General features: G+C 41.8%; 1 protein-coding gene across 9 annotated transcripts in view; it reads right to left on the reverse strand.

The window, feature by feature from the left end:
* SCHIP1 (schwannomin interacting protein 1) overlaps positions 1–15,395 on the reverse strand; it is an 801,544-nt gene that overhangs the window by 36,241 nt on the left and 749,908 nt on the right. Inside the window, exon 1 of one of the 9 annotated variants that reach the window (XM_061194522.1) lies at positions 6,648–6,817. The exons of the other annotated variants lie outside the window; for them this stretch is intronic. Within the exon in view, the coding sequence (XP_061050505.1) occupies positions 6,648–6,725 (78 nt within the window). The 5' untranslated portion in view covers positions 6,726–6,817. Of the gene's footprint in view, positions 1–6,647; positions 6,818–15,395 lie in introns of those variants that run through there. 9 annotated transcript variants of the gene reach the window in all.

Genomic DNA, 15,395 nt, shown 5'->3' on the forward strand with positions numbered 1-15,395 from the left:
ATGCAACACAGAGTTGGTTCTTCTTTAATTGAGCACAGATCTGCTGCCTGTGGAATGTCCAGACTCTGGATCCAGGTGCATTGCATTTGCAGCCGTCTGGCCTCTGCCAAAGGCCTTGCCAGGATGCCTGTTTTGAAGCAATTAATGATCCTGTTGCTTCAGTGCAATCTATTGCCTAGTGATATCTGGCATCATTGCCATTAGCGGCATCCACCAGGGAATGCAATTGGGATTCTGGAGCTCCCGGTGGAAAAGAACTCTTCCTTTAGTAAAATAATAGTCACTCTTATTTCTCTCCTCGGCTTAAGAAAGAAAGTTTTACTCTAAATTTATAGGCAGCATTCTAGTGTGGAGGAGTCTGAGGCTTTTAAACATTAGGAACCAGAAGGACAGAACTTATTCGTTAATTAGACAAATTTTATTAATTTTCTTTAAAACAAAAAATAAAAAGAAAAGAAAACCCAAATATACTGGTAGTACTTTCTAATTATTTTCTCACTATGGGTTTATCACAAGACCAAAATATGAAAACAGCATTCTGTAAAAATATGGATTGTATGCTTTTGAATGTCAAGGGCATAAATACTTGCTCTGTGCAGGTTATTTCAAGTTCTTGCATCTTACTTCAAGACTCAAGCTTCCTGGAAAGAGCTTTTCAATTATTAGTGGAAGTGAAAGTTAAATAACCTAGTATCTTTCCATTGTATCACTGAATGGATAGTAAGTCTGGTTGTTTTGTTTTCAGTTTGTTTTTCTGACATTTTCTATTTCAGATACTTACACTAAACAATCCAGAAAGGTCTCCTGAACTGCTGTTGAAATCTCTTATCTTTGCAACCTCGCACCCATCTACCTAAACAAGTCCTCTGGACTAGACGTCAGGCCGGGCTGTTGGGCAATGTTGAGACCTGGGTTCGGCTTGCTCAGCATCAGACTCACGGGAGAGCTGCCTTTAGATACCTGAAGTCCAGGACGGGCATCCAGGGAGGGTCCAGGGGCCTTCTGACACCTGTTTTACTTAAGGATTTGCCAACATCAAAAGGGTTGGGATGCCAGTTCAGAGGATGGAGATGTTTGTTTACCATTAGTTAACCCTGAGGATGGTTTGGCCTATCGACTGCATTCCTTCTCCTCACGCTATAGGGAGAGGAGATAAACATGAGCAGGCAGACAGAAGTGCTGTCCTGCAGAGTCACTAACACTTGAACATCTAATTGTTAAGGACCGGAGCAAAAGTATTTAACAAACCCCTAGGGTTGAAGTTCAGTAGCCATTTCCTGGCTGAATGGGAACTCTGGTGGAGGTAAAGGAGCCCAGGGTGCAATATACAAGGATGACTTCTGTAGTGGGAGTGTTTCAATGTCAAATCCTAAAGGGACACAGTTGTAAATTAAAGTTTTCCTCACCTCTGAGCAGCATAGCCAAAACATGACCTGCTGAGTGCATCCTGAGCTCTCTCGGGTTCTCAAACGATTGCCTTCAGAGACTACTTTTAACACAGGACAGTGTTATCTGGGGACTCTATTTTTAACAGGTGCCATTTTGCAAGTCTGTAAAACCATCTCAGTCATTCAGTATCACTGTCAGAACACAACAGTCCAAAACACCTACTGCAAGGTTATGCAACAGCCAAACCACAATCAACCACCAGGAAGTTGGTGTCCCCCCCCTCCCATGTCAAGGTGGGCTGAGGATCTGGGGGAGCCGAACACAGGTGTGTGACCAGGAAGGAGAGCAGGAGCCTGGCTCAGGGCAATCGGGGCCAAAAAGACCCAAGTTAACCTCTTCACTCTTACTACTGCAAGTCACGGAAACACTTTAAGCCCCAGTGTCTTTTTCTGAAAAAAGGGATAAAGATACCTTATTTTTTAGGTTGTCTTAAGGATTAAATACAATACTATATAGAAAGTACTTGGCACAGTGTCTGATCCAGAGACTGGATCATTCATTAATTCATTAAATGGTCTCGTTGCTAATATTAAAGGTAGGGGCGGGGTAACCTGCTGAGAAGAGTAGAGAAAAGGATAAAAGAGATCCAGAAATGTCCAGAACAGACAAATCCAGAAAGACAGAGAGTACATTGATGATTGGGGTGGGGAGGTGGGAATCAGGAGTAATTGCTAATGGGGACAGGCTTTTTTTGGGAGGTGCTGATGCAAATATTCTGGAATTAGATACTAGTGGTTTGTAGAACCTTATGAATATTCTAAAAACCATCAAAGTATATACTTGGACATGTGAATCTTATGGTATGTGAATTATATCTCAATTAAAAAATAAACCGTACCCTCACCCCAAAATGTGTGTGTGTTTATTTTTTTTAATTTTTTTAAAGTATTTATTTATTTATTTATGGCTGTGTTGGGTCTTCGTTTCTGTGCGAGGGCTTTCTCTAGTTGCGGCAAGCGGGGGCCACTCTTCATCGCGGTGCGCGGGCCTCTCACTATCGCGGCCTCTCTTGTTGCGGAGCATAGGCTCCAGACGCGCAGGCTCAGTAATTGTGGCTCACGGGCCCAGCTGCTCCGCGGCACGTGGGATCTTCCCAGATCAGGGGTCGAACCCGTGTCCCCTGCATTGGCAGGCAGATTCGCAACCACTGCGCCACCAGGGAAGCCCTATTTTTTAAATTGAGGTATAATTCGCATACCATGTATCTGGAAAATCTAGTTATCTGAAAGAACCCACTCCCTGACCACGCTGGCTTACCGAGGTGCGCCAACAGGGTGATATGATGCAAAGAAGCCTGAACTGGGAGTTACGAGGCTTCATATTTACAAGACCTAAAACCAACCGGGCCCATTCCTCCCTTGAAAGAAAAGGAGACCCTGGCCCAGAAAGTGGAAGAGACTGTCCCGGGGGGCTGAGGTAGGGCTGGGCTCCGGGGTTCAGTAACTTAACGGAGTTCCTCAAGCATATTCAGCCCTTACAGACAGGAAGACGGGAGGGTTCACGGAGGTCGACGGCTGCTTTTCCTCAGTAATTGTGTGGGGAGGGCAGAGCTCTTGTCTGGAATGGCAGCTGGCATTCTGTGTTCCTGTTTATTACAGTTTATCTGAAGCAGTCATTTCCATTCATCTTTTTAAAAAAACATGAGGCGCAGCTGTGGCTTCACTTTAAATATTGTTCCTTCCAGCCTTTTAATTTTTTCACGGGCTCCTCCCTAATCTTTCACCATAATTGGATGCACCACACGAGAGACAGCACCCCGGAGAAACAAAGCCAGGCAAGCGGGCTTGCCCATCCTCCGACCACACACGGCCCTGTCCGCAGCTCCTTCTGCCAGGAGTAGCCTGGGGACAGAAGGCAAGGCCAGCTTGCCGGTGTTTGCTCTGCTCTGGGACAAAGTGGGAGCCAGTCCTCTACCGTGCTTCATGTTAAATATTCTTGATTTCCTCTCTCTCTCCACTGGTATAATGTGGATCTATCCCCAGCCCTGAGATGGCGCAGGCTGCGCGTTTTCTAGGTCCACACTGACCATCTGAACGTCCTTCCAGGTGGCATCGATTCCACGGCAGCTTATCTGTTTGTACGCCTCCCCATTTGGACTGTGAGCTCCTTGAGGGAAAGCCCAGCCTCCCTTTCGTGATCCTGGCCCCGCACGCAATGCCAGGGACACAGGAAGGCTCTTGGTGAGTGACGGCTGACGGGATCAGGACCTTGACTGGCAGGCTATGTGCCTCTGTGTCCTGAAGACAATGGGCTGTGGGACCCAGAGGGTCAGAGGTTGCTCAGAGCAAGGCAGGGCCATGATAGACCGGACTTTCACACCTAGGATTCTGCCAAGGTGCAGGCTTTCCTTCCTAGATACTAAGATGTGCTTTCGGTTGAGTACAGTCTTACTACTATTACTGAACAAACCAGAGGTCCTTAATGAAACATCAGGACCTTCCCCAAGGAAATGGAACAGATGTGTACTCCTTTTCTTCCTTTGCCTGGGTGGAATCTAATTTTAGTCATCATAAAGTGACCTTTCCCCTGAAGGCTGTTTGCCTGACTTTAACACAACCTTGTAAAATAATCCCTATATACATGCGCTATTTATTAGTGCAACTGGTATAAAAAATTCTACTGTACCCAGGCAGGGATATACCAATTTTCCAAGTGTTTTGGACAACTGACCTCAGAGTGACAGGAGATGAAAGAAGAAGTTATTAAAACTTTTATTTTTATTTACATTTTAAACATCTTATTCTTAAAAATATCTACTTGTATACAGTCAGCCCTCCATGTCTCTGGGTTCTGCATCTGCAGATTTAACCAACCAGAGATCAAAAATATTTGGGAAAATGCCAGAAAGTTCCAAAAAGCAAGACATGAATTTGCCATGTACCCAGTAACTATTTACATAGCATAGCATTTACACCATATTAGGTACTATAAGTAACCTAAAGATGATTTAAAGTATACAGGAGGATGTGTGTGAGTTATATGCAAATACCATGCCATTTCATAAAAGGGACTTGAGCATCCTGGGATTTTGGTATCTGTGGAGATCCTGGAACCAATCCCCTGTGGATACCAAGGGACGACTGTATATGTTTTATACATACAAGATGTATTTTTACAGTGGTATATATGTGTAATTTATGAATAGAATATATGTATATTAAAGGCTTGGGCTCAAAAACATTTTACTGATGAATACAAGGTGAAAAAACCCTACAGACCACTGCTTTATGGCATCTAATTTAATTTTCTAGTTAGTCAGCCAAACAGCAAAAACAAAACAGAGAAAAAAAACTTAGAAAAGAAAGATTCTAATTAGGAAAAGTGATTTTTATATTAGCTAATTATTTTCTATCCTTTGTATTTTAAAGAAAGCATATGTTGCCCTGTTTCACTAGAAGTTCTTAATGAAATGATCAATAGTGATTTTTTAAAAAGGAAGCCTTTGTAGTTATCATGATATGCATACATTTGAAAGCACTTTGCCTGAGAAAAATAGTTAAAAGCTGAAATGACAACAGAACGACTTCCATGTTTAGGGTCCACAACAATATATACTGATCTCTGGGCATCCTCCACATCTAAAAGTTTCATCTAGTGGTCTTTTGTACTAACCTCTCAGATACTATTTCTCTTGAAGTCACATGTGGTGTTCTACTGCCTTAGTGAGATTAAGGGTTGTACAATTCAACTCTGTTTTGTTGTTGTTGATGTTTTAAAGCTACTTGAGCCTTACATGTTTGTCACTTTAGTCAACGCTGTATCAGGTTGCCCGCATACCATGGCTCAGTCATTCCAGGCATCTGGGCTCTCTCTGTTTCTAAGTAGGATGAAACTACAGTGGTCATTACTTTATTGTTATTGCATTAGCAGTGGTATGTCTTCCATTTTCCTAAGTGCAAACTGACCTACACTTTCCTAGCTGAGAAACGCTGTGACAAAGAAAACCGTGACTAGTCCTTTGGCACTGAAAATAGAGGCAATATGAGAACTGTGCACTTGTCCTACTGGGTTGGGTAAGTGCCCGACTCTGCTGAGTGTCCCAAGTATCTTTTGCACACCCACTTCCGGCAGGAGGGGACATCGGAGAGGTGTCAGGGTTTCAAGACTCTGAGCACTTATCCCCTTGGGCCCTCACTTCCTTCTTGGGGATCACAAAGGACAAAAAACACACAGAGCAACAAGGCAGGTCATTTAAACCTATTTAAGTTGCAACTCCTGGAAAAGAACATAAACTATTGTGAACTGCTCTAAGAAATAAAGTATGTCCTTAAAACAGGCCTCATACTCACACACAATTATGTATATAAGATTTAAATTGCCATATTTTACATTATTATATATAAAGATCTATCAAGACAGAAGCTTCTATCTCAATCTAGGGGAAAAAAAGTTAGTGACGTATTTGATCAAATTAAAAATTTAGGAGCAAGTTTTACTGTTTTAGGATATTTGCCTTTGAGGGAAAACAGGTCTTTCTTTCCAGGTCCATGACGGAAGGTCCCTGATTCTTCATACTGGGCTGTGTTGTGACCTACACTTGACTTATGGGAAATAATAAGGGGGAAGGACATAGTGTTTAGCCTTCTGTGGACAGACAAGCATATGCTTGTAGTTTAATTTCATGACCTCACACATATAACTAAAGCTATTTTTACTTGGGGCTGTTATTACCAATTACCATAAAAAACATACCAAAAATATATTTACTGACTTTCAAAAGAAAAGGCAAGCAAAGAATTAGCAGATACTGTATCAGTTTTTTTTAAAACCTCACACTTCTCTTAGTAAAACTTTATATTTTTCATTGTTTAAAAAAGCCAAACTTAGAAAGATAGATTAAACATGCTAGTAATTATTTCTTGCAGGTGAACTGTCAACATGTCAGTAATTTAAAAAATTATTCCTTTACATAAAAAGCCTGCCTAGAAACTATATGCATAACAGAATGTTTTTCAACTTCAGAATAACAACATGTGTATTCCAGTTACTGCTATAATATATTAATGAATACAAACTGGGAAACACAGAAAGAAGAACTCTCCCAGCTTAATGCATTCGATTCTGTGCATTTAGCCTTCCTGAATATATTATGGCAATGGCCACTGAGTGTGGAATTTGGCCACTCCTCAAGGGTGATCTTTCTCCCAGTTAGAAAAATGGTCCGATTGTTTACAAACAAAAGAGCTCTCCCCCCTTACCTTTTTATAATCCCCCTCCATATCCAATGCGGATTCTTGACTGATGATGTCATCCATTCCATCACTGTCCAAATTCATCCTTTAACTCTTTAGAATTTCACTTAAGAAATAACCTCCCATGAATTCTGATAGGCTGACGTGCAGTTGCCCAGGACCCTGGTTACCGCTCATGCTGACATGGAGAGCCAGCTAAGAGACTGTGTCCGGCTGTACGTAACCTTGCCCCCCTCTGTCCCAGAGACACCGCCCCACCCGGCCTCCCTGGTCTGTCCTGCGCTCCAGCACAGGGGCAGCTGCTGTTCTCCGAGACTAACTCTGCCCTGACACTCAGCTGGTTGAGTCCAGCCTTCCCACGTCTGCTGTCACCTTACCCTGAAGGATCCTGCCTGGATTCCTCTCCCCAGCACCTTTTCTACCCCAAGTCAAGGAAAAGCTGATTCAACTCCCCAACTCCCCCCTTCAGGGCTGAATGTGTGTAGGAGTTCTGTAAGGAATCCAGCAACCTTTTTCTGAACCAGGGGTAGAGTGTATGGGATAAAAATAGATGCAAAGCCTAGCCTCGCAGACTTCACTGGTAAGTTAAAAGCTGGGTCTCCCGTGCCAAAACCAAACAGTATAATTTAAAAGTTAACCTGTAAGACAGATGCTTGCCTTTTTTTCCTTTTTCCCATAACCAATCATTCCTTAAAATCAGATGTAAAAGTCTCATCTTCAGGGAGAAACCCCAGCACAAGAATGAAATTCATTTCCAACACATTTCCAAATTCATTTCTGCTCCAGGATCGCTGCTTTGTTCTATTAATGTAGGCAAGAGAAAAAGATCCATCAACTTTTCTTTAAAAGCCGGTGGCAGGCTTTTTCACAAAAGAGGACGTTCCTTTCTGCTGCTCTCTTTACCCTTTTCCCATGGCTTTTGGTTTTGTTTGCTGGCTTTACATACAGAGAAGGAAAAGGGCCACAGCTGGAGGATGTTTTGATGCAAGAAGCAGATAAACAGAAGTGCACACACACACACTCCTTGTTATCGAATTACTACTGCCATAAACTAAGACTTATATCCAGTATTTTTTAAAAGTTACTGTGTGTGGGAGAAATGGGCCAAAGAAGAATTCAAAGGCCAAGGCTCCGTTCAGCAGCACAGTCTTATAGTCTGACATGCTTCGACAGAAAGCAGCAAATGTACCAGTCAATACTTCTTCCAGTGTGAATTCCTGACCAACCTCAATGCTGCTAAGAACAGAGTTCTAAAGCAAAAGTGCTGTTCAAGACAGCTTTTGGCATCTGAACCTTTGCTGACACGCTCACATTCACTCGTCTACCCTTCCTCTGCACAAATTAAAAAAAATTCAATTCGTGGTAGACTTGTAGCATCAAGGTGTCTCACTGTAGTAGCCCTACTTCCTTAAAGCAAATATTTTCCCTGCACCCCATGACCCACATCCAAACACCCCTTTAACTCCATCCACCCCCATCCTCCACCTCAATTCCCAAGAGAATGTCTTGTACCTTTAGTCAGACAGTTTGACGGAAGTTGTATCTCCCGAGCCACACTTGCTTTTGGGAAGGGCTTCTCTCTAGCAGAGATCTCCCTTGTCCTTGGAACGTTGTCCACAGAAGGAAACATTAATAGTTCATATGAGTGCTTTTCAACCGAAATCTTCTGTGGAAACCACATACATTTAGAAGGTAAACATGGGTCTGCTCAGGTTAAAGGAGGGGGCCTACCGTGAATTTCAGTGATTTCAGCCTCTTACCTAGGTTAGCATCTCAGCCCACTTAGCAGTCTATAATCAAGAGCTAACACGGATGCAGCTATAAAAATTTATTTATTTGGCTGTGTCACGCGGCTTGCAGGATCTTAGTTCCCCGACCAGGTATTGAACCCAGGCCACCGCAGTGAAAGCACTGAGTCCTAACCACTGGACCGCCACGGAATTCCCAATAAAAACTTAGAGAGTACAAGACTTAGTAAAGTACATAAAACTATAAGCCTAATTACTAACACCTTTTGACTTTAATTTTAACAGGGCGGCCTTAAATATACAGCTAAAATGACTGAACCCTCACTATTAACTATGTATATGTATAAACATATTCAAATTAATTTACATACACCAATAATACATTGACCACATACATACATATATATGCATATGCATATACATTAATAATATATTACCTTTTGGAGAAGGGCACCTCAAAATCCAAGATGGAAATTCCCCAGCCATACAACAGCAGCAAGAATTAGTACTAAGAAAGTACTAAAGATCATTCCCCTCCTCTACCCCCTACATCTTTTCTTGGCATAAGTGATTCTCTAATAAGTACTATATAGAGACAAGTGATAAAACATCTCCTCTTGAAACTTGGTCCCCAGTGGTGATGAATTTATTTTGCACCCTCCCTAAAGAAGTGCTGAGCACATACACTCGTAGACCAGACCCTTTCCAGAAGGAGCTGTACCACCGCTATCTGGATGGCTTGTGCCGGCTTAAAATACCTGCTATTTGCCTAACATGTGAACTGATCTTCGATGTTTTCTAGAGCTTTGCTACTCAAAGTGTGTCCTCCGACCAGAGCATCCACACCACCTGGGAGCAGACTGCAAGCGCAAACTCTCAGCTCTCACCCCAGACCTACTGAATCAAAAAATGCACTTTTAAAAGAGCGCTAGGATTTTTTGAGTGCGCTTTAAATTTTAGAAGCACAGCTCTAGACCTTGAAAAAATTCATTATAAGAGGTCATATTATTTTAGATCATATTTCTAGGCGTGGTGGCAAGATCTTGACTTTAAATGCCTGGGATCAACGCTGTAATTAATTTCACTTCCAAGAGGTCCAAATGAATGCAGGAGAGGAAAAAACGAAACAAAACACGACCTCAAAAGGCTTGAGCTGAACATAATGTTTGGTGGTTTTGTAGCAGCTACGCACAAACAAGGGGATAACAGTCACTCATGTCTTTCCTACAGAGAATTTTTCCTGGTTCCTTCCTCTACTGCTGTCCTCTCTAAAACGAACTGTGCTGGCAAAACATGGGCCCAGATACTAATGCTTCCCCTTAGAAAATGTACACAGAGCCACTTACAGTCCCTGAGGTTGAAAGGGCCTCTGCTCACCCCCCTGCCCTGAAATTCAAGGACTAGAACGGAGAGCTTCAGTTTCCTGTCAAGCCATGATCTGAACTGCAAGGTGCATTGCTCACGTGAGCTAATGCTTTTAAATGATCATTATCGGCCACTGGTGGAAATTATTGACTGTGAGAACACCGACCGCATTACTGGGAAATCACTTATGCATTGTCAAAAGATTTTCCTATTCCTATTGATGGAAACTATTTCATCCTGATTAACCCTTTAGCCTCCTACCGCCTTTCCTTCCACCTTAATATCCAAATTCCATGTGCTATACAAACCGACACCTGATTTATAATCTCTTTTCAAATAAACTATTTTCTTCCGTGCAATGTTCGTCTAAATTTGCTTTGCTTTTCAATTAAGGTATTCCGATAGCCAGATAAACCACGAACATATGCGTGCAATTTTGCAGTGGACTTTTCAGTGTAGGTTTAAAAAGTTAAACTAATGGCATTGGGAGCATGGAGTGGAGGAGGTGAAAGTGTTGGGAGGAGACAGAGTGCCAGTCGTTGACCCACATCAGAAAAACTGAGGACCACAGACATCAAGCTTTCTGCCCAGCTGAAGACCTGAGTACAAGAAACTCAACTGCAGTCACTTGGACGACGGCGGCACAGCTTCCGAGGGAGACCAGGATTAATGCCCTCATTATGTTTTTCTGTGTTCTTAGCATTCTTTCCCCCTTAATGGCTCTCCTACGCTGATTGTCACTAGGCCTTTGGATGGTTGTTTTCTTCTGAATTCAAGCAATTTTATCAAAGTACTTTCTATTTCAGGAAGCTTGGTAATTTCTGATGCTTCTAGATAGTGCCCAGGGGAATACTAAGTACACCAAGATTTCAAATTTTCCCTTGGTATAGAGAATATAAATAAATAATAGAATACGGCGCTATTGATGTTGAGCTTCTGCATGTGAATTCTTAGTTTAAGATCGTGTGTGTGTGCGTGTGTGTGTGTGAAGGTGGGGTCTCTACTCTCCAAAAATCATGCATGCACTGATATGTATCATAATGATGTTTCCATTTCCTTCCCCTCTTCTATCCCCAGCCCCTTTCCAAGAGAAAATACTAGACTTTTGGCTTAAAATATGCATATGCATATTTATTTCTTAAAATCGCTTGATGTCTAAAACGTGATGTTTGAGGCCCCCAGTGCTACTTTAAATAGGAATGATGTGCTTGTACTAAATTTCTGTTTCAGATCAGGCCCATATTGAAATCCTGTATGAATACTGAAAAAATCCATGATTTTTTCCCCCCATTTGGGCACCTATCACTGTGCTCCTTTTGTGGTAAAAAATATACAACATTAGATTTTCAGATATACAGCCTAAAAACAAGTGCAGACGAGTTTACATCCAGAACTATTTTCTTAATTTTTAAGGTGATGGACATGTTACTCTCTCCTCAGACAAACACACCGTATCTCAACAAGGCAAAACACAACTATACCCCAACCAGGCAAAACAATGAAAACAAGTATTCTTCAGCACTTAACTATGGGCAAAAAAATTTCCCAATCAAATAAAAATCTATAGAACAAGATGGAAAAATAACTTCATTGAATTTTATTTATTTATTTTTCATTGAACTTATATTTAAAAGCCTGTATCAAATAGTGCACTAAATGCTTTGAAATTTCCCTCTCCATTAGGTCAATATATTTTTTCCCTGCTATGGATGAAACCAGGCTTAAATTGAGTGGAATCTTAAATGAAGTCAAATTTGATACCTTGTTTTCTCATTCACAGGAAGAGGGAATTGGGAAATGAGCCCTCCCTTGCCCTGGTGTCAATAGGGACAGACTATATTTCCTTTCCTTTGTTAACCATGAAATAACCCACTAGAATCTGGGCATGAAGGGCTGTTTACTACTTTCTCCAGCAAGAATTTTTAATGTACTATTTAAACTGATATAATCCCTAGTTTTATCATTTTGAGACCAATATAGGACATCTTTTATGTGCTGGGTATGACACTTCAATTGGGCTGAAACATTTTGTCCAAGAGGTATTTGGTGTTTCAGGAGCCAGTAAAATTATCCCTCTATATGGTAAAAAGATTTCTGAAAACTTCACAAAATTCAATATGTTAAGAAAGGTGGCTTGAGGATGAGTATTTGCCTCAACTGACCACAGGTATTTTGAAAAAGTACTTGGGGATGGACCATGAGTTTCACCTTGGGAAAATTCTCTTGGTGAAGGAGAAGTAGGTATGGAGGTGTGTTCTTAATGCATTGTCTCTGGGAAGGGGGGGTGTCTGTCTCTTTCATTTTCTTCTTTGCACTGTGTCTCCCATCTCGGCATATGGGATGCTGGCAACTGGGCAAGAGGCTCGTAAGCCAGGTATAAGGAATATCAGGATCAGCTTCACCAACTCCCTGTTGCAGTGCACGGATCTGAGCTTCTGTCTGGTATTATGATGCAAAATCCTCGTCCTGGGGACTCGGAACAGCACCAACTGCAGAAGATGCAATTCAGTCCAACACACATTTATTGAACACATACTCTGTTTGCAGGGCAGGAAATGAAAATCAGGTCTTTGTTCTCAAGAAGCCTGTTGTCTAATGGGGGAGAAAGACTTATATGTCACTAGCTGTAAATGGGTTCTAACAGAAGTAAAAGCAAAATGCACTGAGAAGGAGAAAGCTTCCTGAAGGAGGTGACATTTGAGCCTCAGAGTACATCAGCTTGCAACAGGTAGAAGCAGGTGTGTGGGTGGCAGACTTTGTAGGCTGAGGCATCACAGCAAAGAAAAAGAACTGATGGCAATTTGGGGGCAGGAGTACAGCGCTTGGAGGGAGGAGTGTTTCTGCCCAGGGTTCTGATCATGGTTAGGTCTTGACTGCCATACAAAGGGGTTGGAAATTTATCCTAAAGAAAATGGGGAAGCATCAAAGATTTCTACTCTGCTTTTTCAAGACCAGGTGTGTATTTGAAGAAGAGTTTCTTTATGCTCCCAAGGGAGGAAAAGGACGAGAGTCATTCACAGACCATTTTACTTTCTTTCTCCTCCATTCCTATGGTAGCTAAGAACATGAGGGTGTGGTTTGTATCTGGGGTGGTGATAAGGGAATTTAAGCAATGGAAAGAAAGGGATAAAAGCGTGTCATTGGCTTTACATTCACATCAATCTCCAAAATTAACTGCAGGGACAGAGGAGAAAATATTTGGGAGTTTTTAAGCAAAATGGACCCTTTGACCTCAGTGTGTACTTTCAAGTTAATGATATTTCAAAGCTTTCTATCAGAGATCGTTTAGAAGAATCTGGCCTCTTGAAGGCTGCCAGGCCTGAAGCTGTGGGCAAGGCTCTTTCCTGAAGAGACTGGCTTCCTCCCAAGAGTGGAAAATGGAGGTTGATAGCGCTATCTTTTAACACGGCTACAACTGAAAATGACAACACGTGCCGCAGTAACCTCTGTGCTAATGTAAACCCTGGGAGGGAAGAAAGTACATGAAGATGATGACAATGTGAGAACCGTTAAAAACAAAACAACCATGAAAAATTCTGCCTGAGAATTTCTCTCTGATCATCCCTCCTTGGATTAAGTTGTTCAAAGCACAGTGCATCCATCCACCTCAAGCAGTGGTTTTCAAGCTCTTGGAAGCAGTGAAACTCTTTTTTTTCAAAACAGTCACTTATTTGGAAAAGCAATACATGAGAATCAGCTATACTTCTACATATTAGTAATAAATAATTGGGAAGTGAAGTGATGCATGGTTTTCCTGGGCTGCTTATAATCTTCACTGAGCCCTTTATGTGCATTGGGAGAAGGTGGCTCTTAATTCATGGTAACTGACTTATGCAGAAAGGTGGCCTCTGGCAGGGACCTGCCAACTCTCATGCCAGGATGTTAACTAGGAAAAATCCCATTTCACAGATGAGAAAACTAACAAGAATTCAGGGAATAATCTGACCCACAAACACTGAAACCAGGGCAGATTAATGGTAGGAGGTTAGAATAGGATTGAAAGTCACCCCAATGGCCATCAAAAACCACAATGCTATAGAATGTTAACAGTGTCTTTCTTCTTAGTCAATTTTATATACAGTAGGCACATCCACCCATTTTATTTGAGAGCTTGTTCTTAGCACTGGGAGAGCAAATGGACACAAACCTAAAAATCCCTGCCCTCATGGAGCTTCCATGGAGAGAGGGAGACAGAAAATAGACAAATGAGTAAAAGTCTGATGGCTGGTGATGAATGCCAAATATAAAAATAAAGTGTAATAGAAATATTGGGATAGAACTGGGGAGTTGGAAGTTGACATAGTAAGTCCAGAGAAGGCCTTCACAAGAAGGTGACATTTGAGCAAAGATCTGAAGAAAGTGAGACAGAAAGCCATGGGGGTTACCAACAGGACAAATACAGGATGCCTGCGTGAATCTGAATTTCACGTAAACAGTGAACAATTTTTTAATATAAATATGCCCCAAACACTGCAGATTGTTTGCTAAATCTGCAACCCTACACAGGGTACCTGGAGGAAGCACATGTCAGGCAGGAGGGGCAGCAAGTTCAGGGCCAGGCCAGCATAGGGGGAGGGGAGGAAGGGATGGAGGGAGGGGGATGTGGGAGAGGAATCAGGGGTGAGGTGATGTAAGGCCCTGGGGGCCCTGGGAGGACATGGGCTTTTATGTCGAGGAGGAGAATTTTGAGACGGGTGACAGGCTCTGACTTACGTCTTGAAAGATCATTTTGGATACTTGTTGAAAACAGACTACGGAATGGGGGCAAGGGCAGGAGCAGTACCAGTCAGGAGGCCGGTACTGCCCTGATGATGACGATGATGATGGAACAAGAGTAATAACAACATATGTCTAGACATGTGCACCAAAATGTCCAAGTTTGAGGGGAATGGCCTCCGAAGCCCCATTCACGGGCTCTCCATTAAGAAACCTTGGTACACATTTATGGAGGAAAGAAATCAGTCCTACAAATAAATTCCTTCTACTCACTAAGATGCTAACCTTGAGGAATTTGCTTTAACCACTACATTATCATCGTTAAGAATAAGTAAATAAATAAATAAGTTTTCATCAGAAAAGGGGAAGTTTCTGAAAAACATCGAACTGTAGATATCACCAGTGACCATGACAACATCAAGCCAAGCACTTAGAGAAACCGCCCTTTCTGAATCCAAATGCACATGGTGCCCAGTGGGTTCTAAAACTAAGGTTTCTAAGTAGGATTGAGACGTGGCTTCAAGGTTAATGTTTTTGTTTATGCTGAGTTATGAATAAAGGGAGAGCATTTCAAAAGAACATACACATGAAGATAGTCCTATAAAACTCCATGGAGATGCAGAATCTATTGCCTATTATTATCTGCCTAATGCACGTAATTTTATTGTGAAAATAAGCAATAAATACTTCAAAACTATCAAACACATAACGACTGTTATATGTTGTAGTTCATATAAAATAAAATCAATTTGTCTTCCTCTGGAAGCAGTAGGCTAAAAAATCTCTCCTCTCCAGATGAAATTGCTGATATTTGACTAATTTTTGACTTGTAAAACCAGTGATTCCATGTTCAACCTAATGAAAAGATATAGGGAATAATCTTATAGTATCTTGCCTTTCAAAAATTAAATTACATAGCATCTCT

Source organism: Eubalaena glacialis, chromosome 6, assembly GCF_028564815.1.
Source record: "Eubalaena glacialis isolate mEubGla1 chromosome 6, mEubGla1.1.hap2.+ XY, whole genome shotgun sequence".
In the NCBI taxonomy this organism is placed as follows: Eukaryota; Metazoa; Chordata; class Mammalia; order Artiodactyla; family Balaenidae; genus Eubalaena; species Eubalaena glacialis.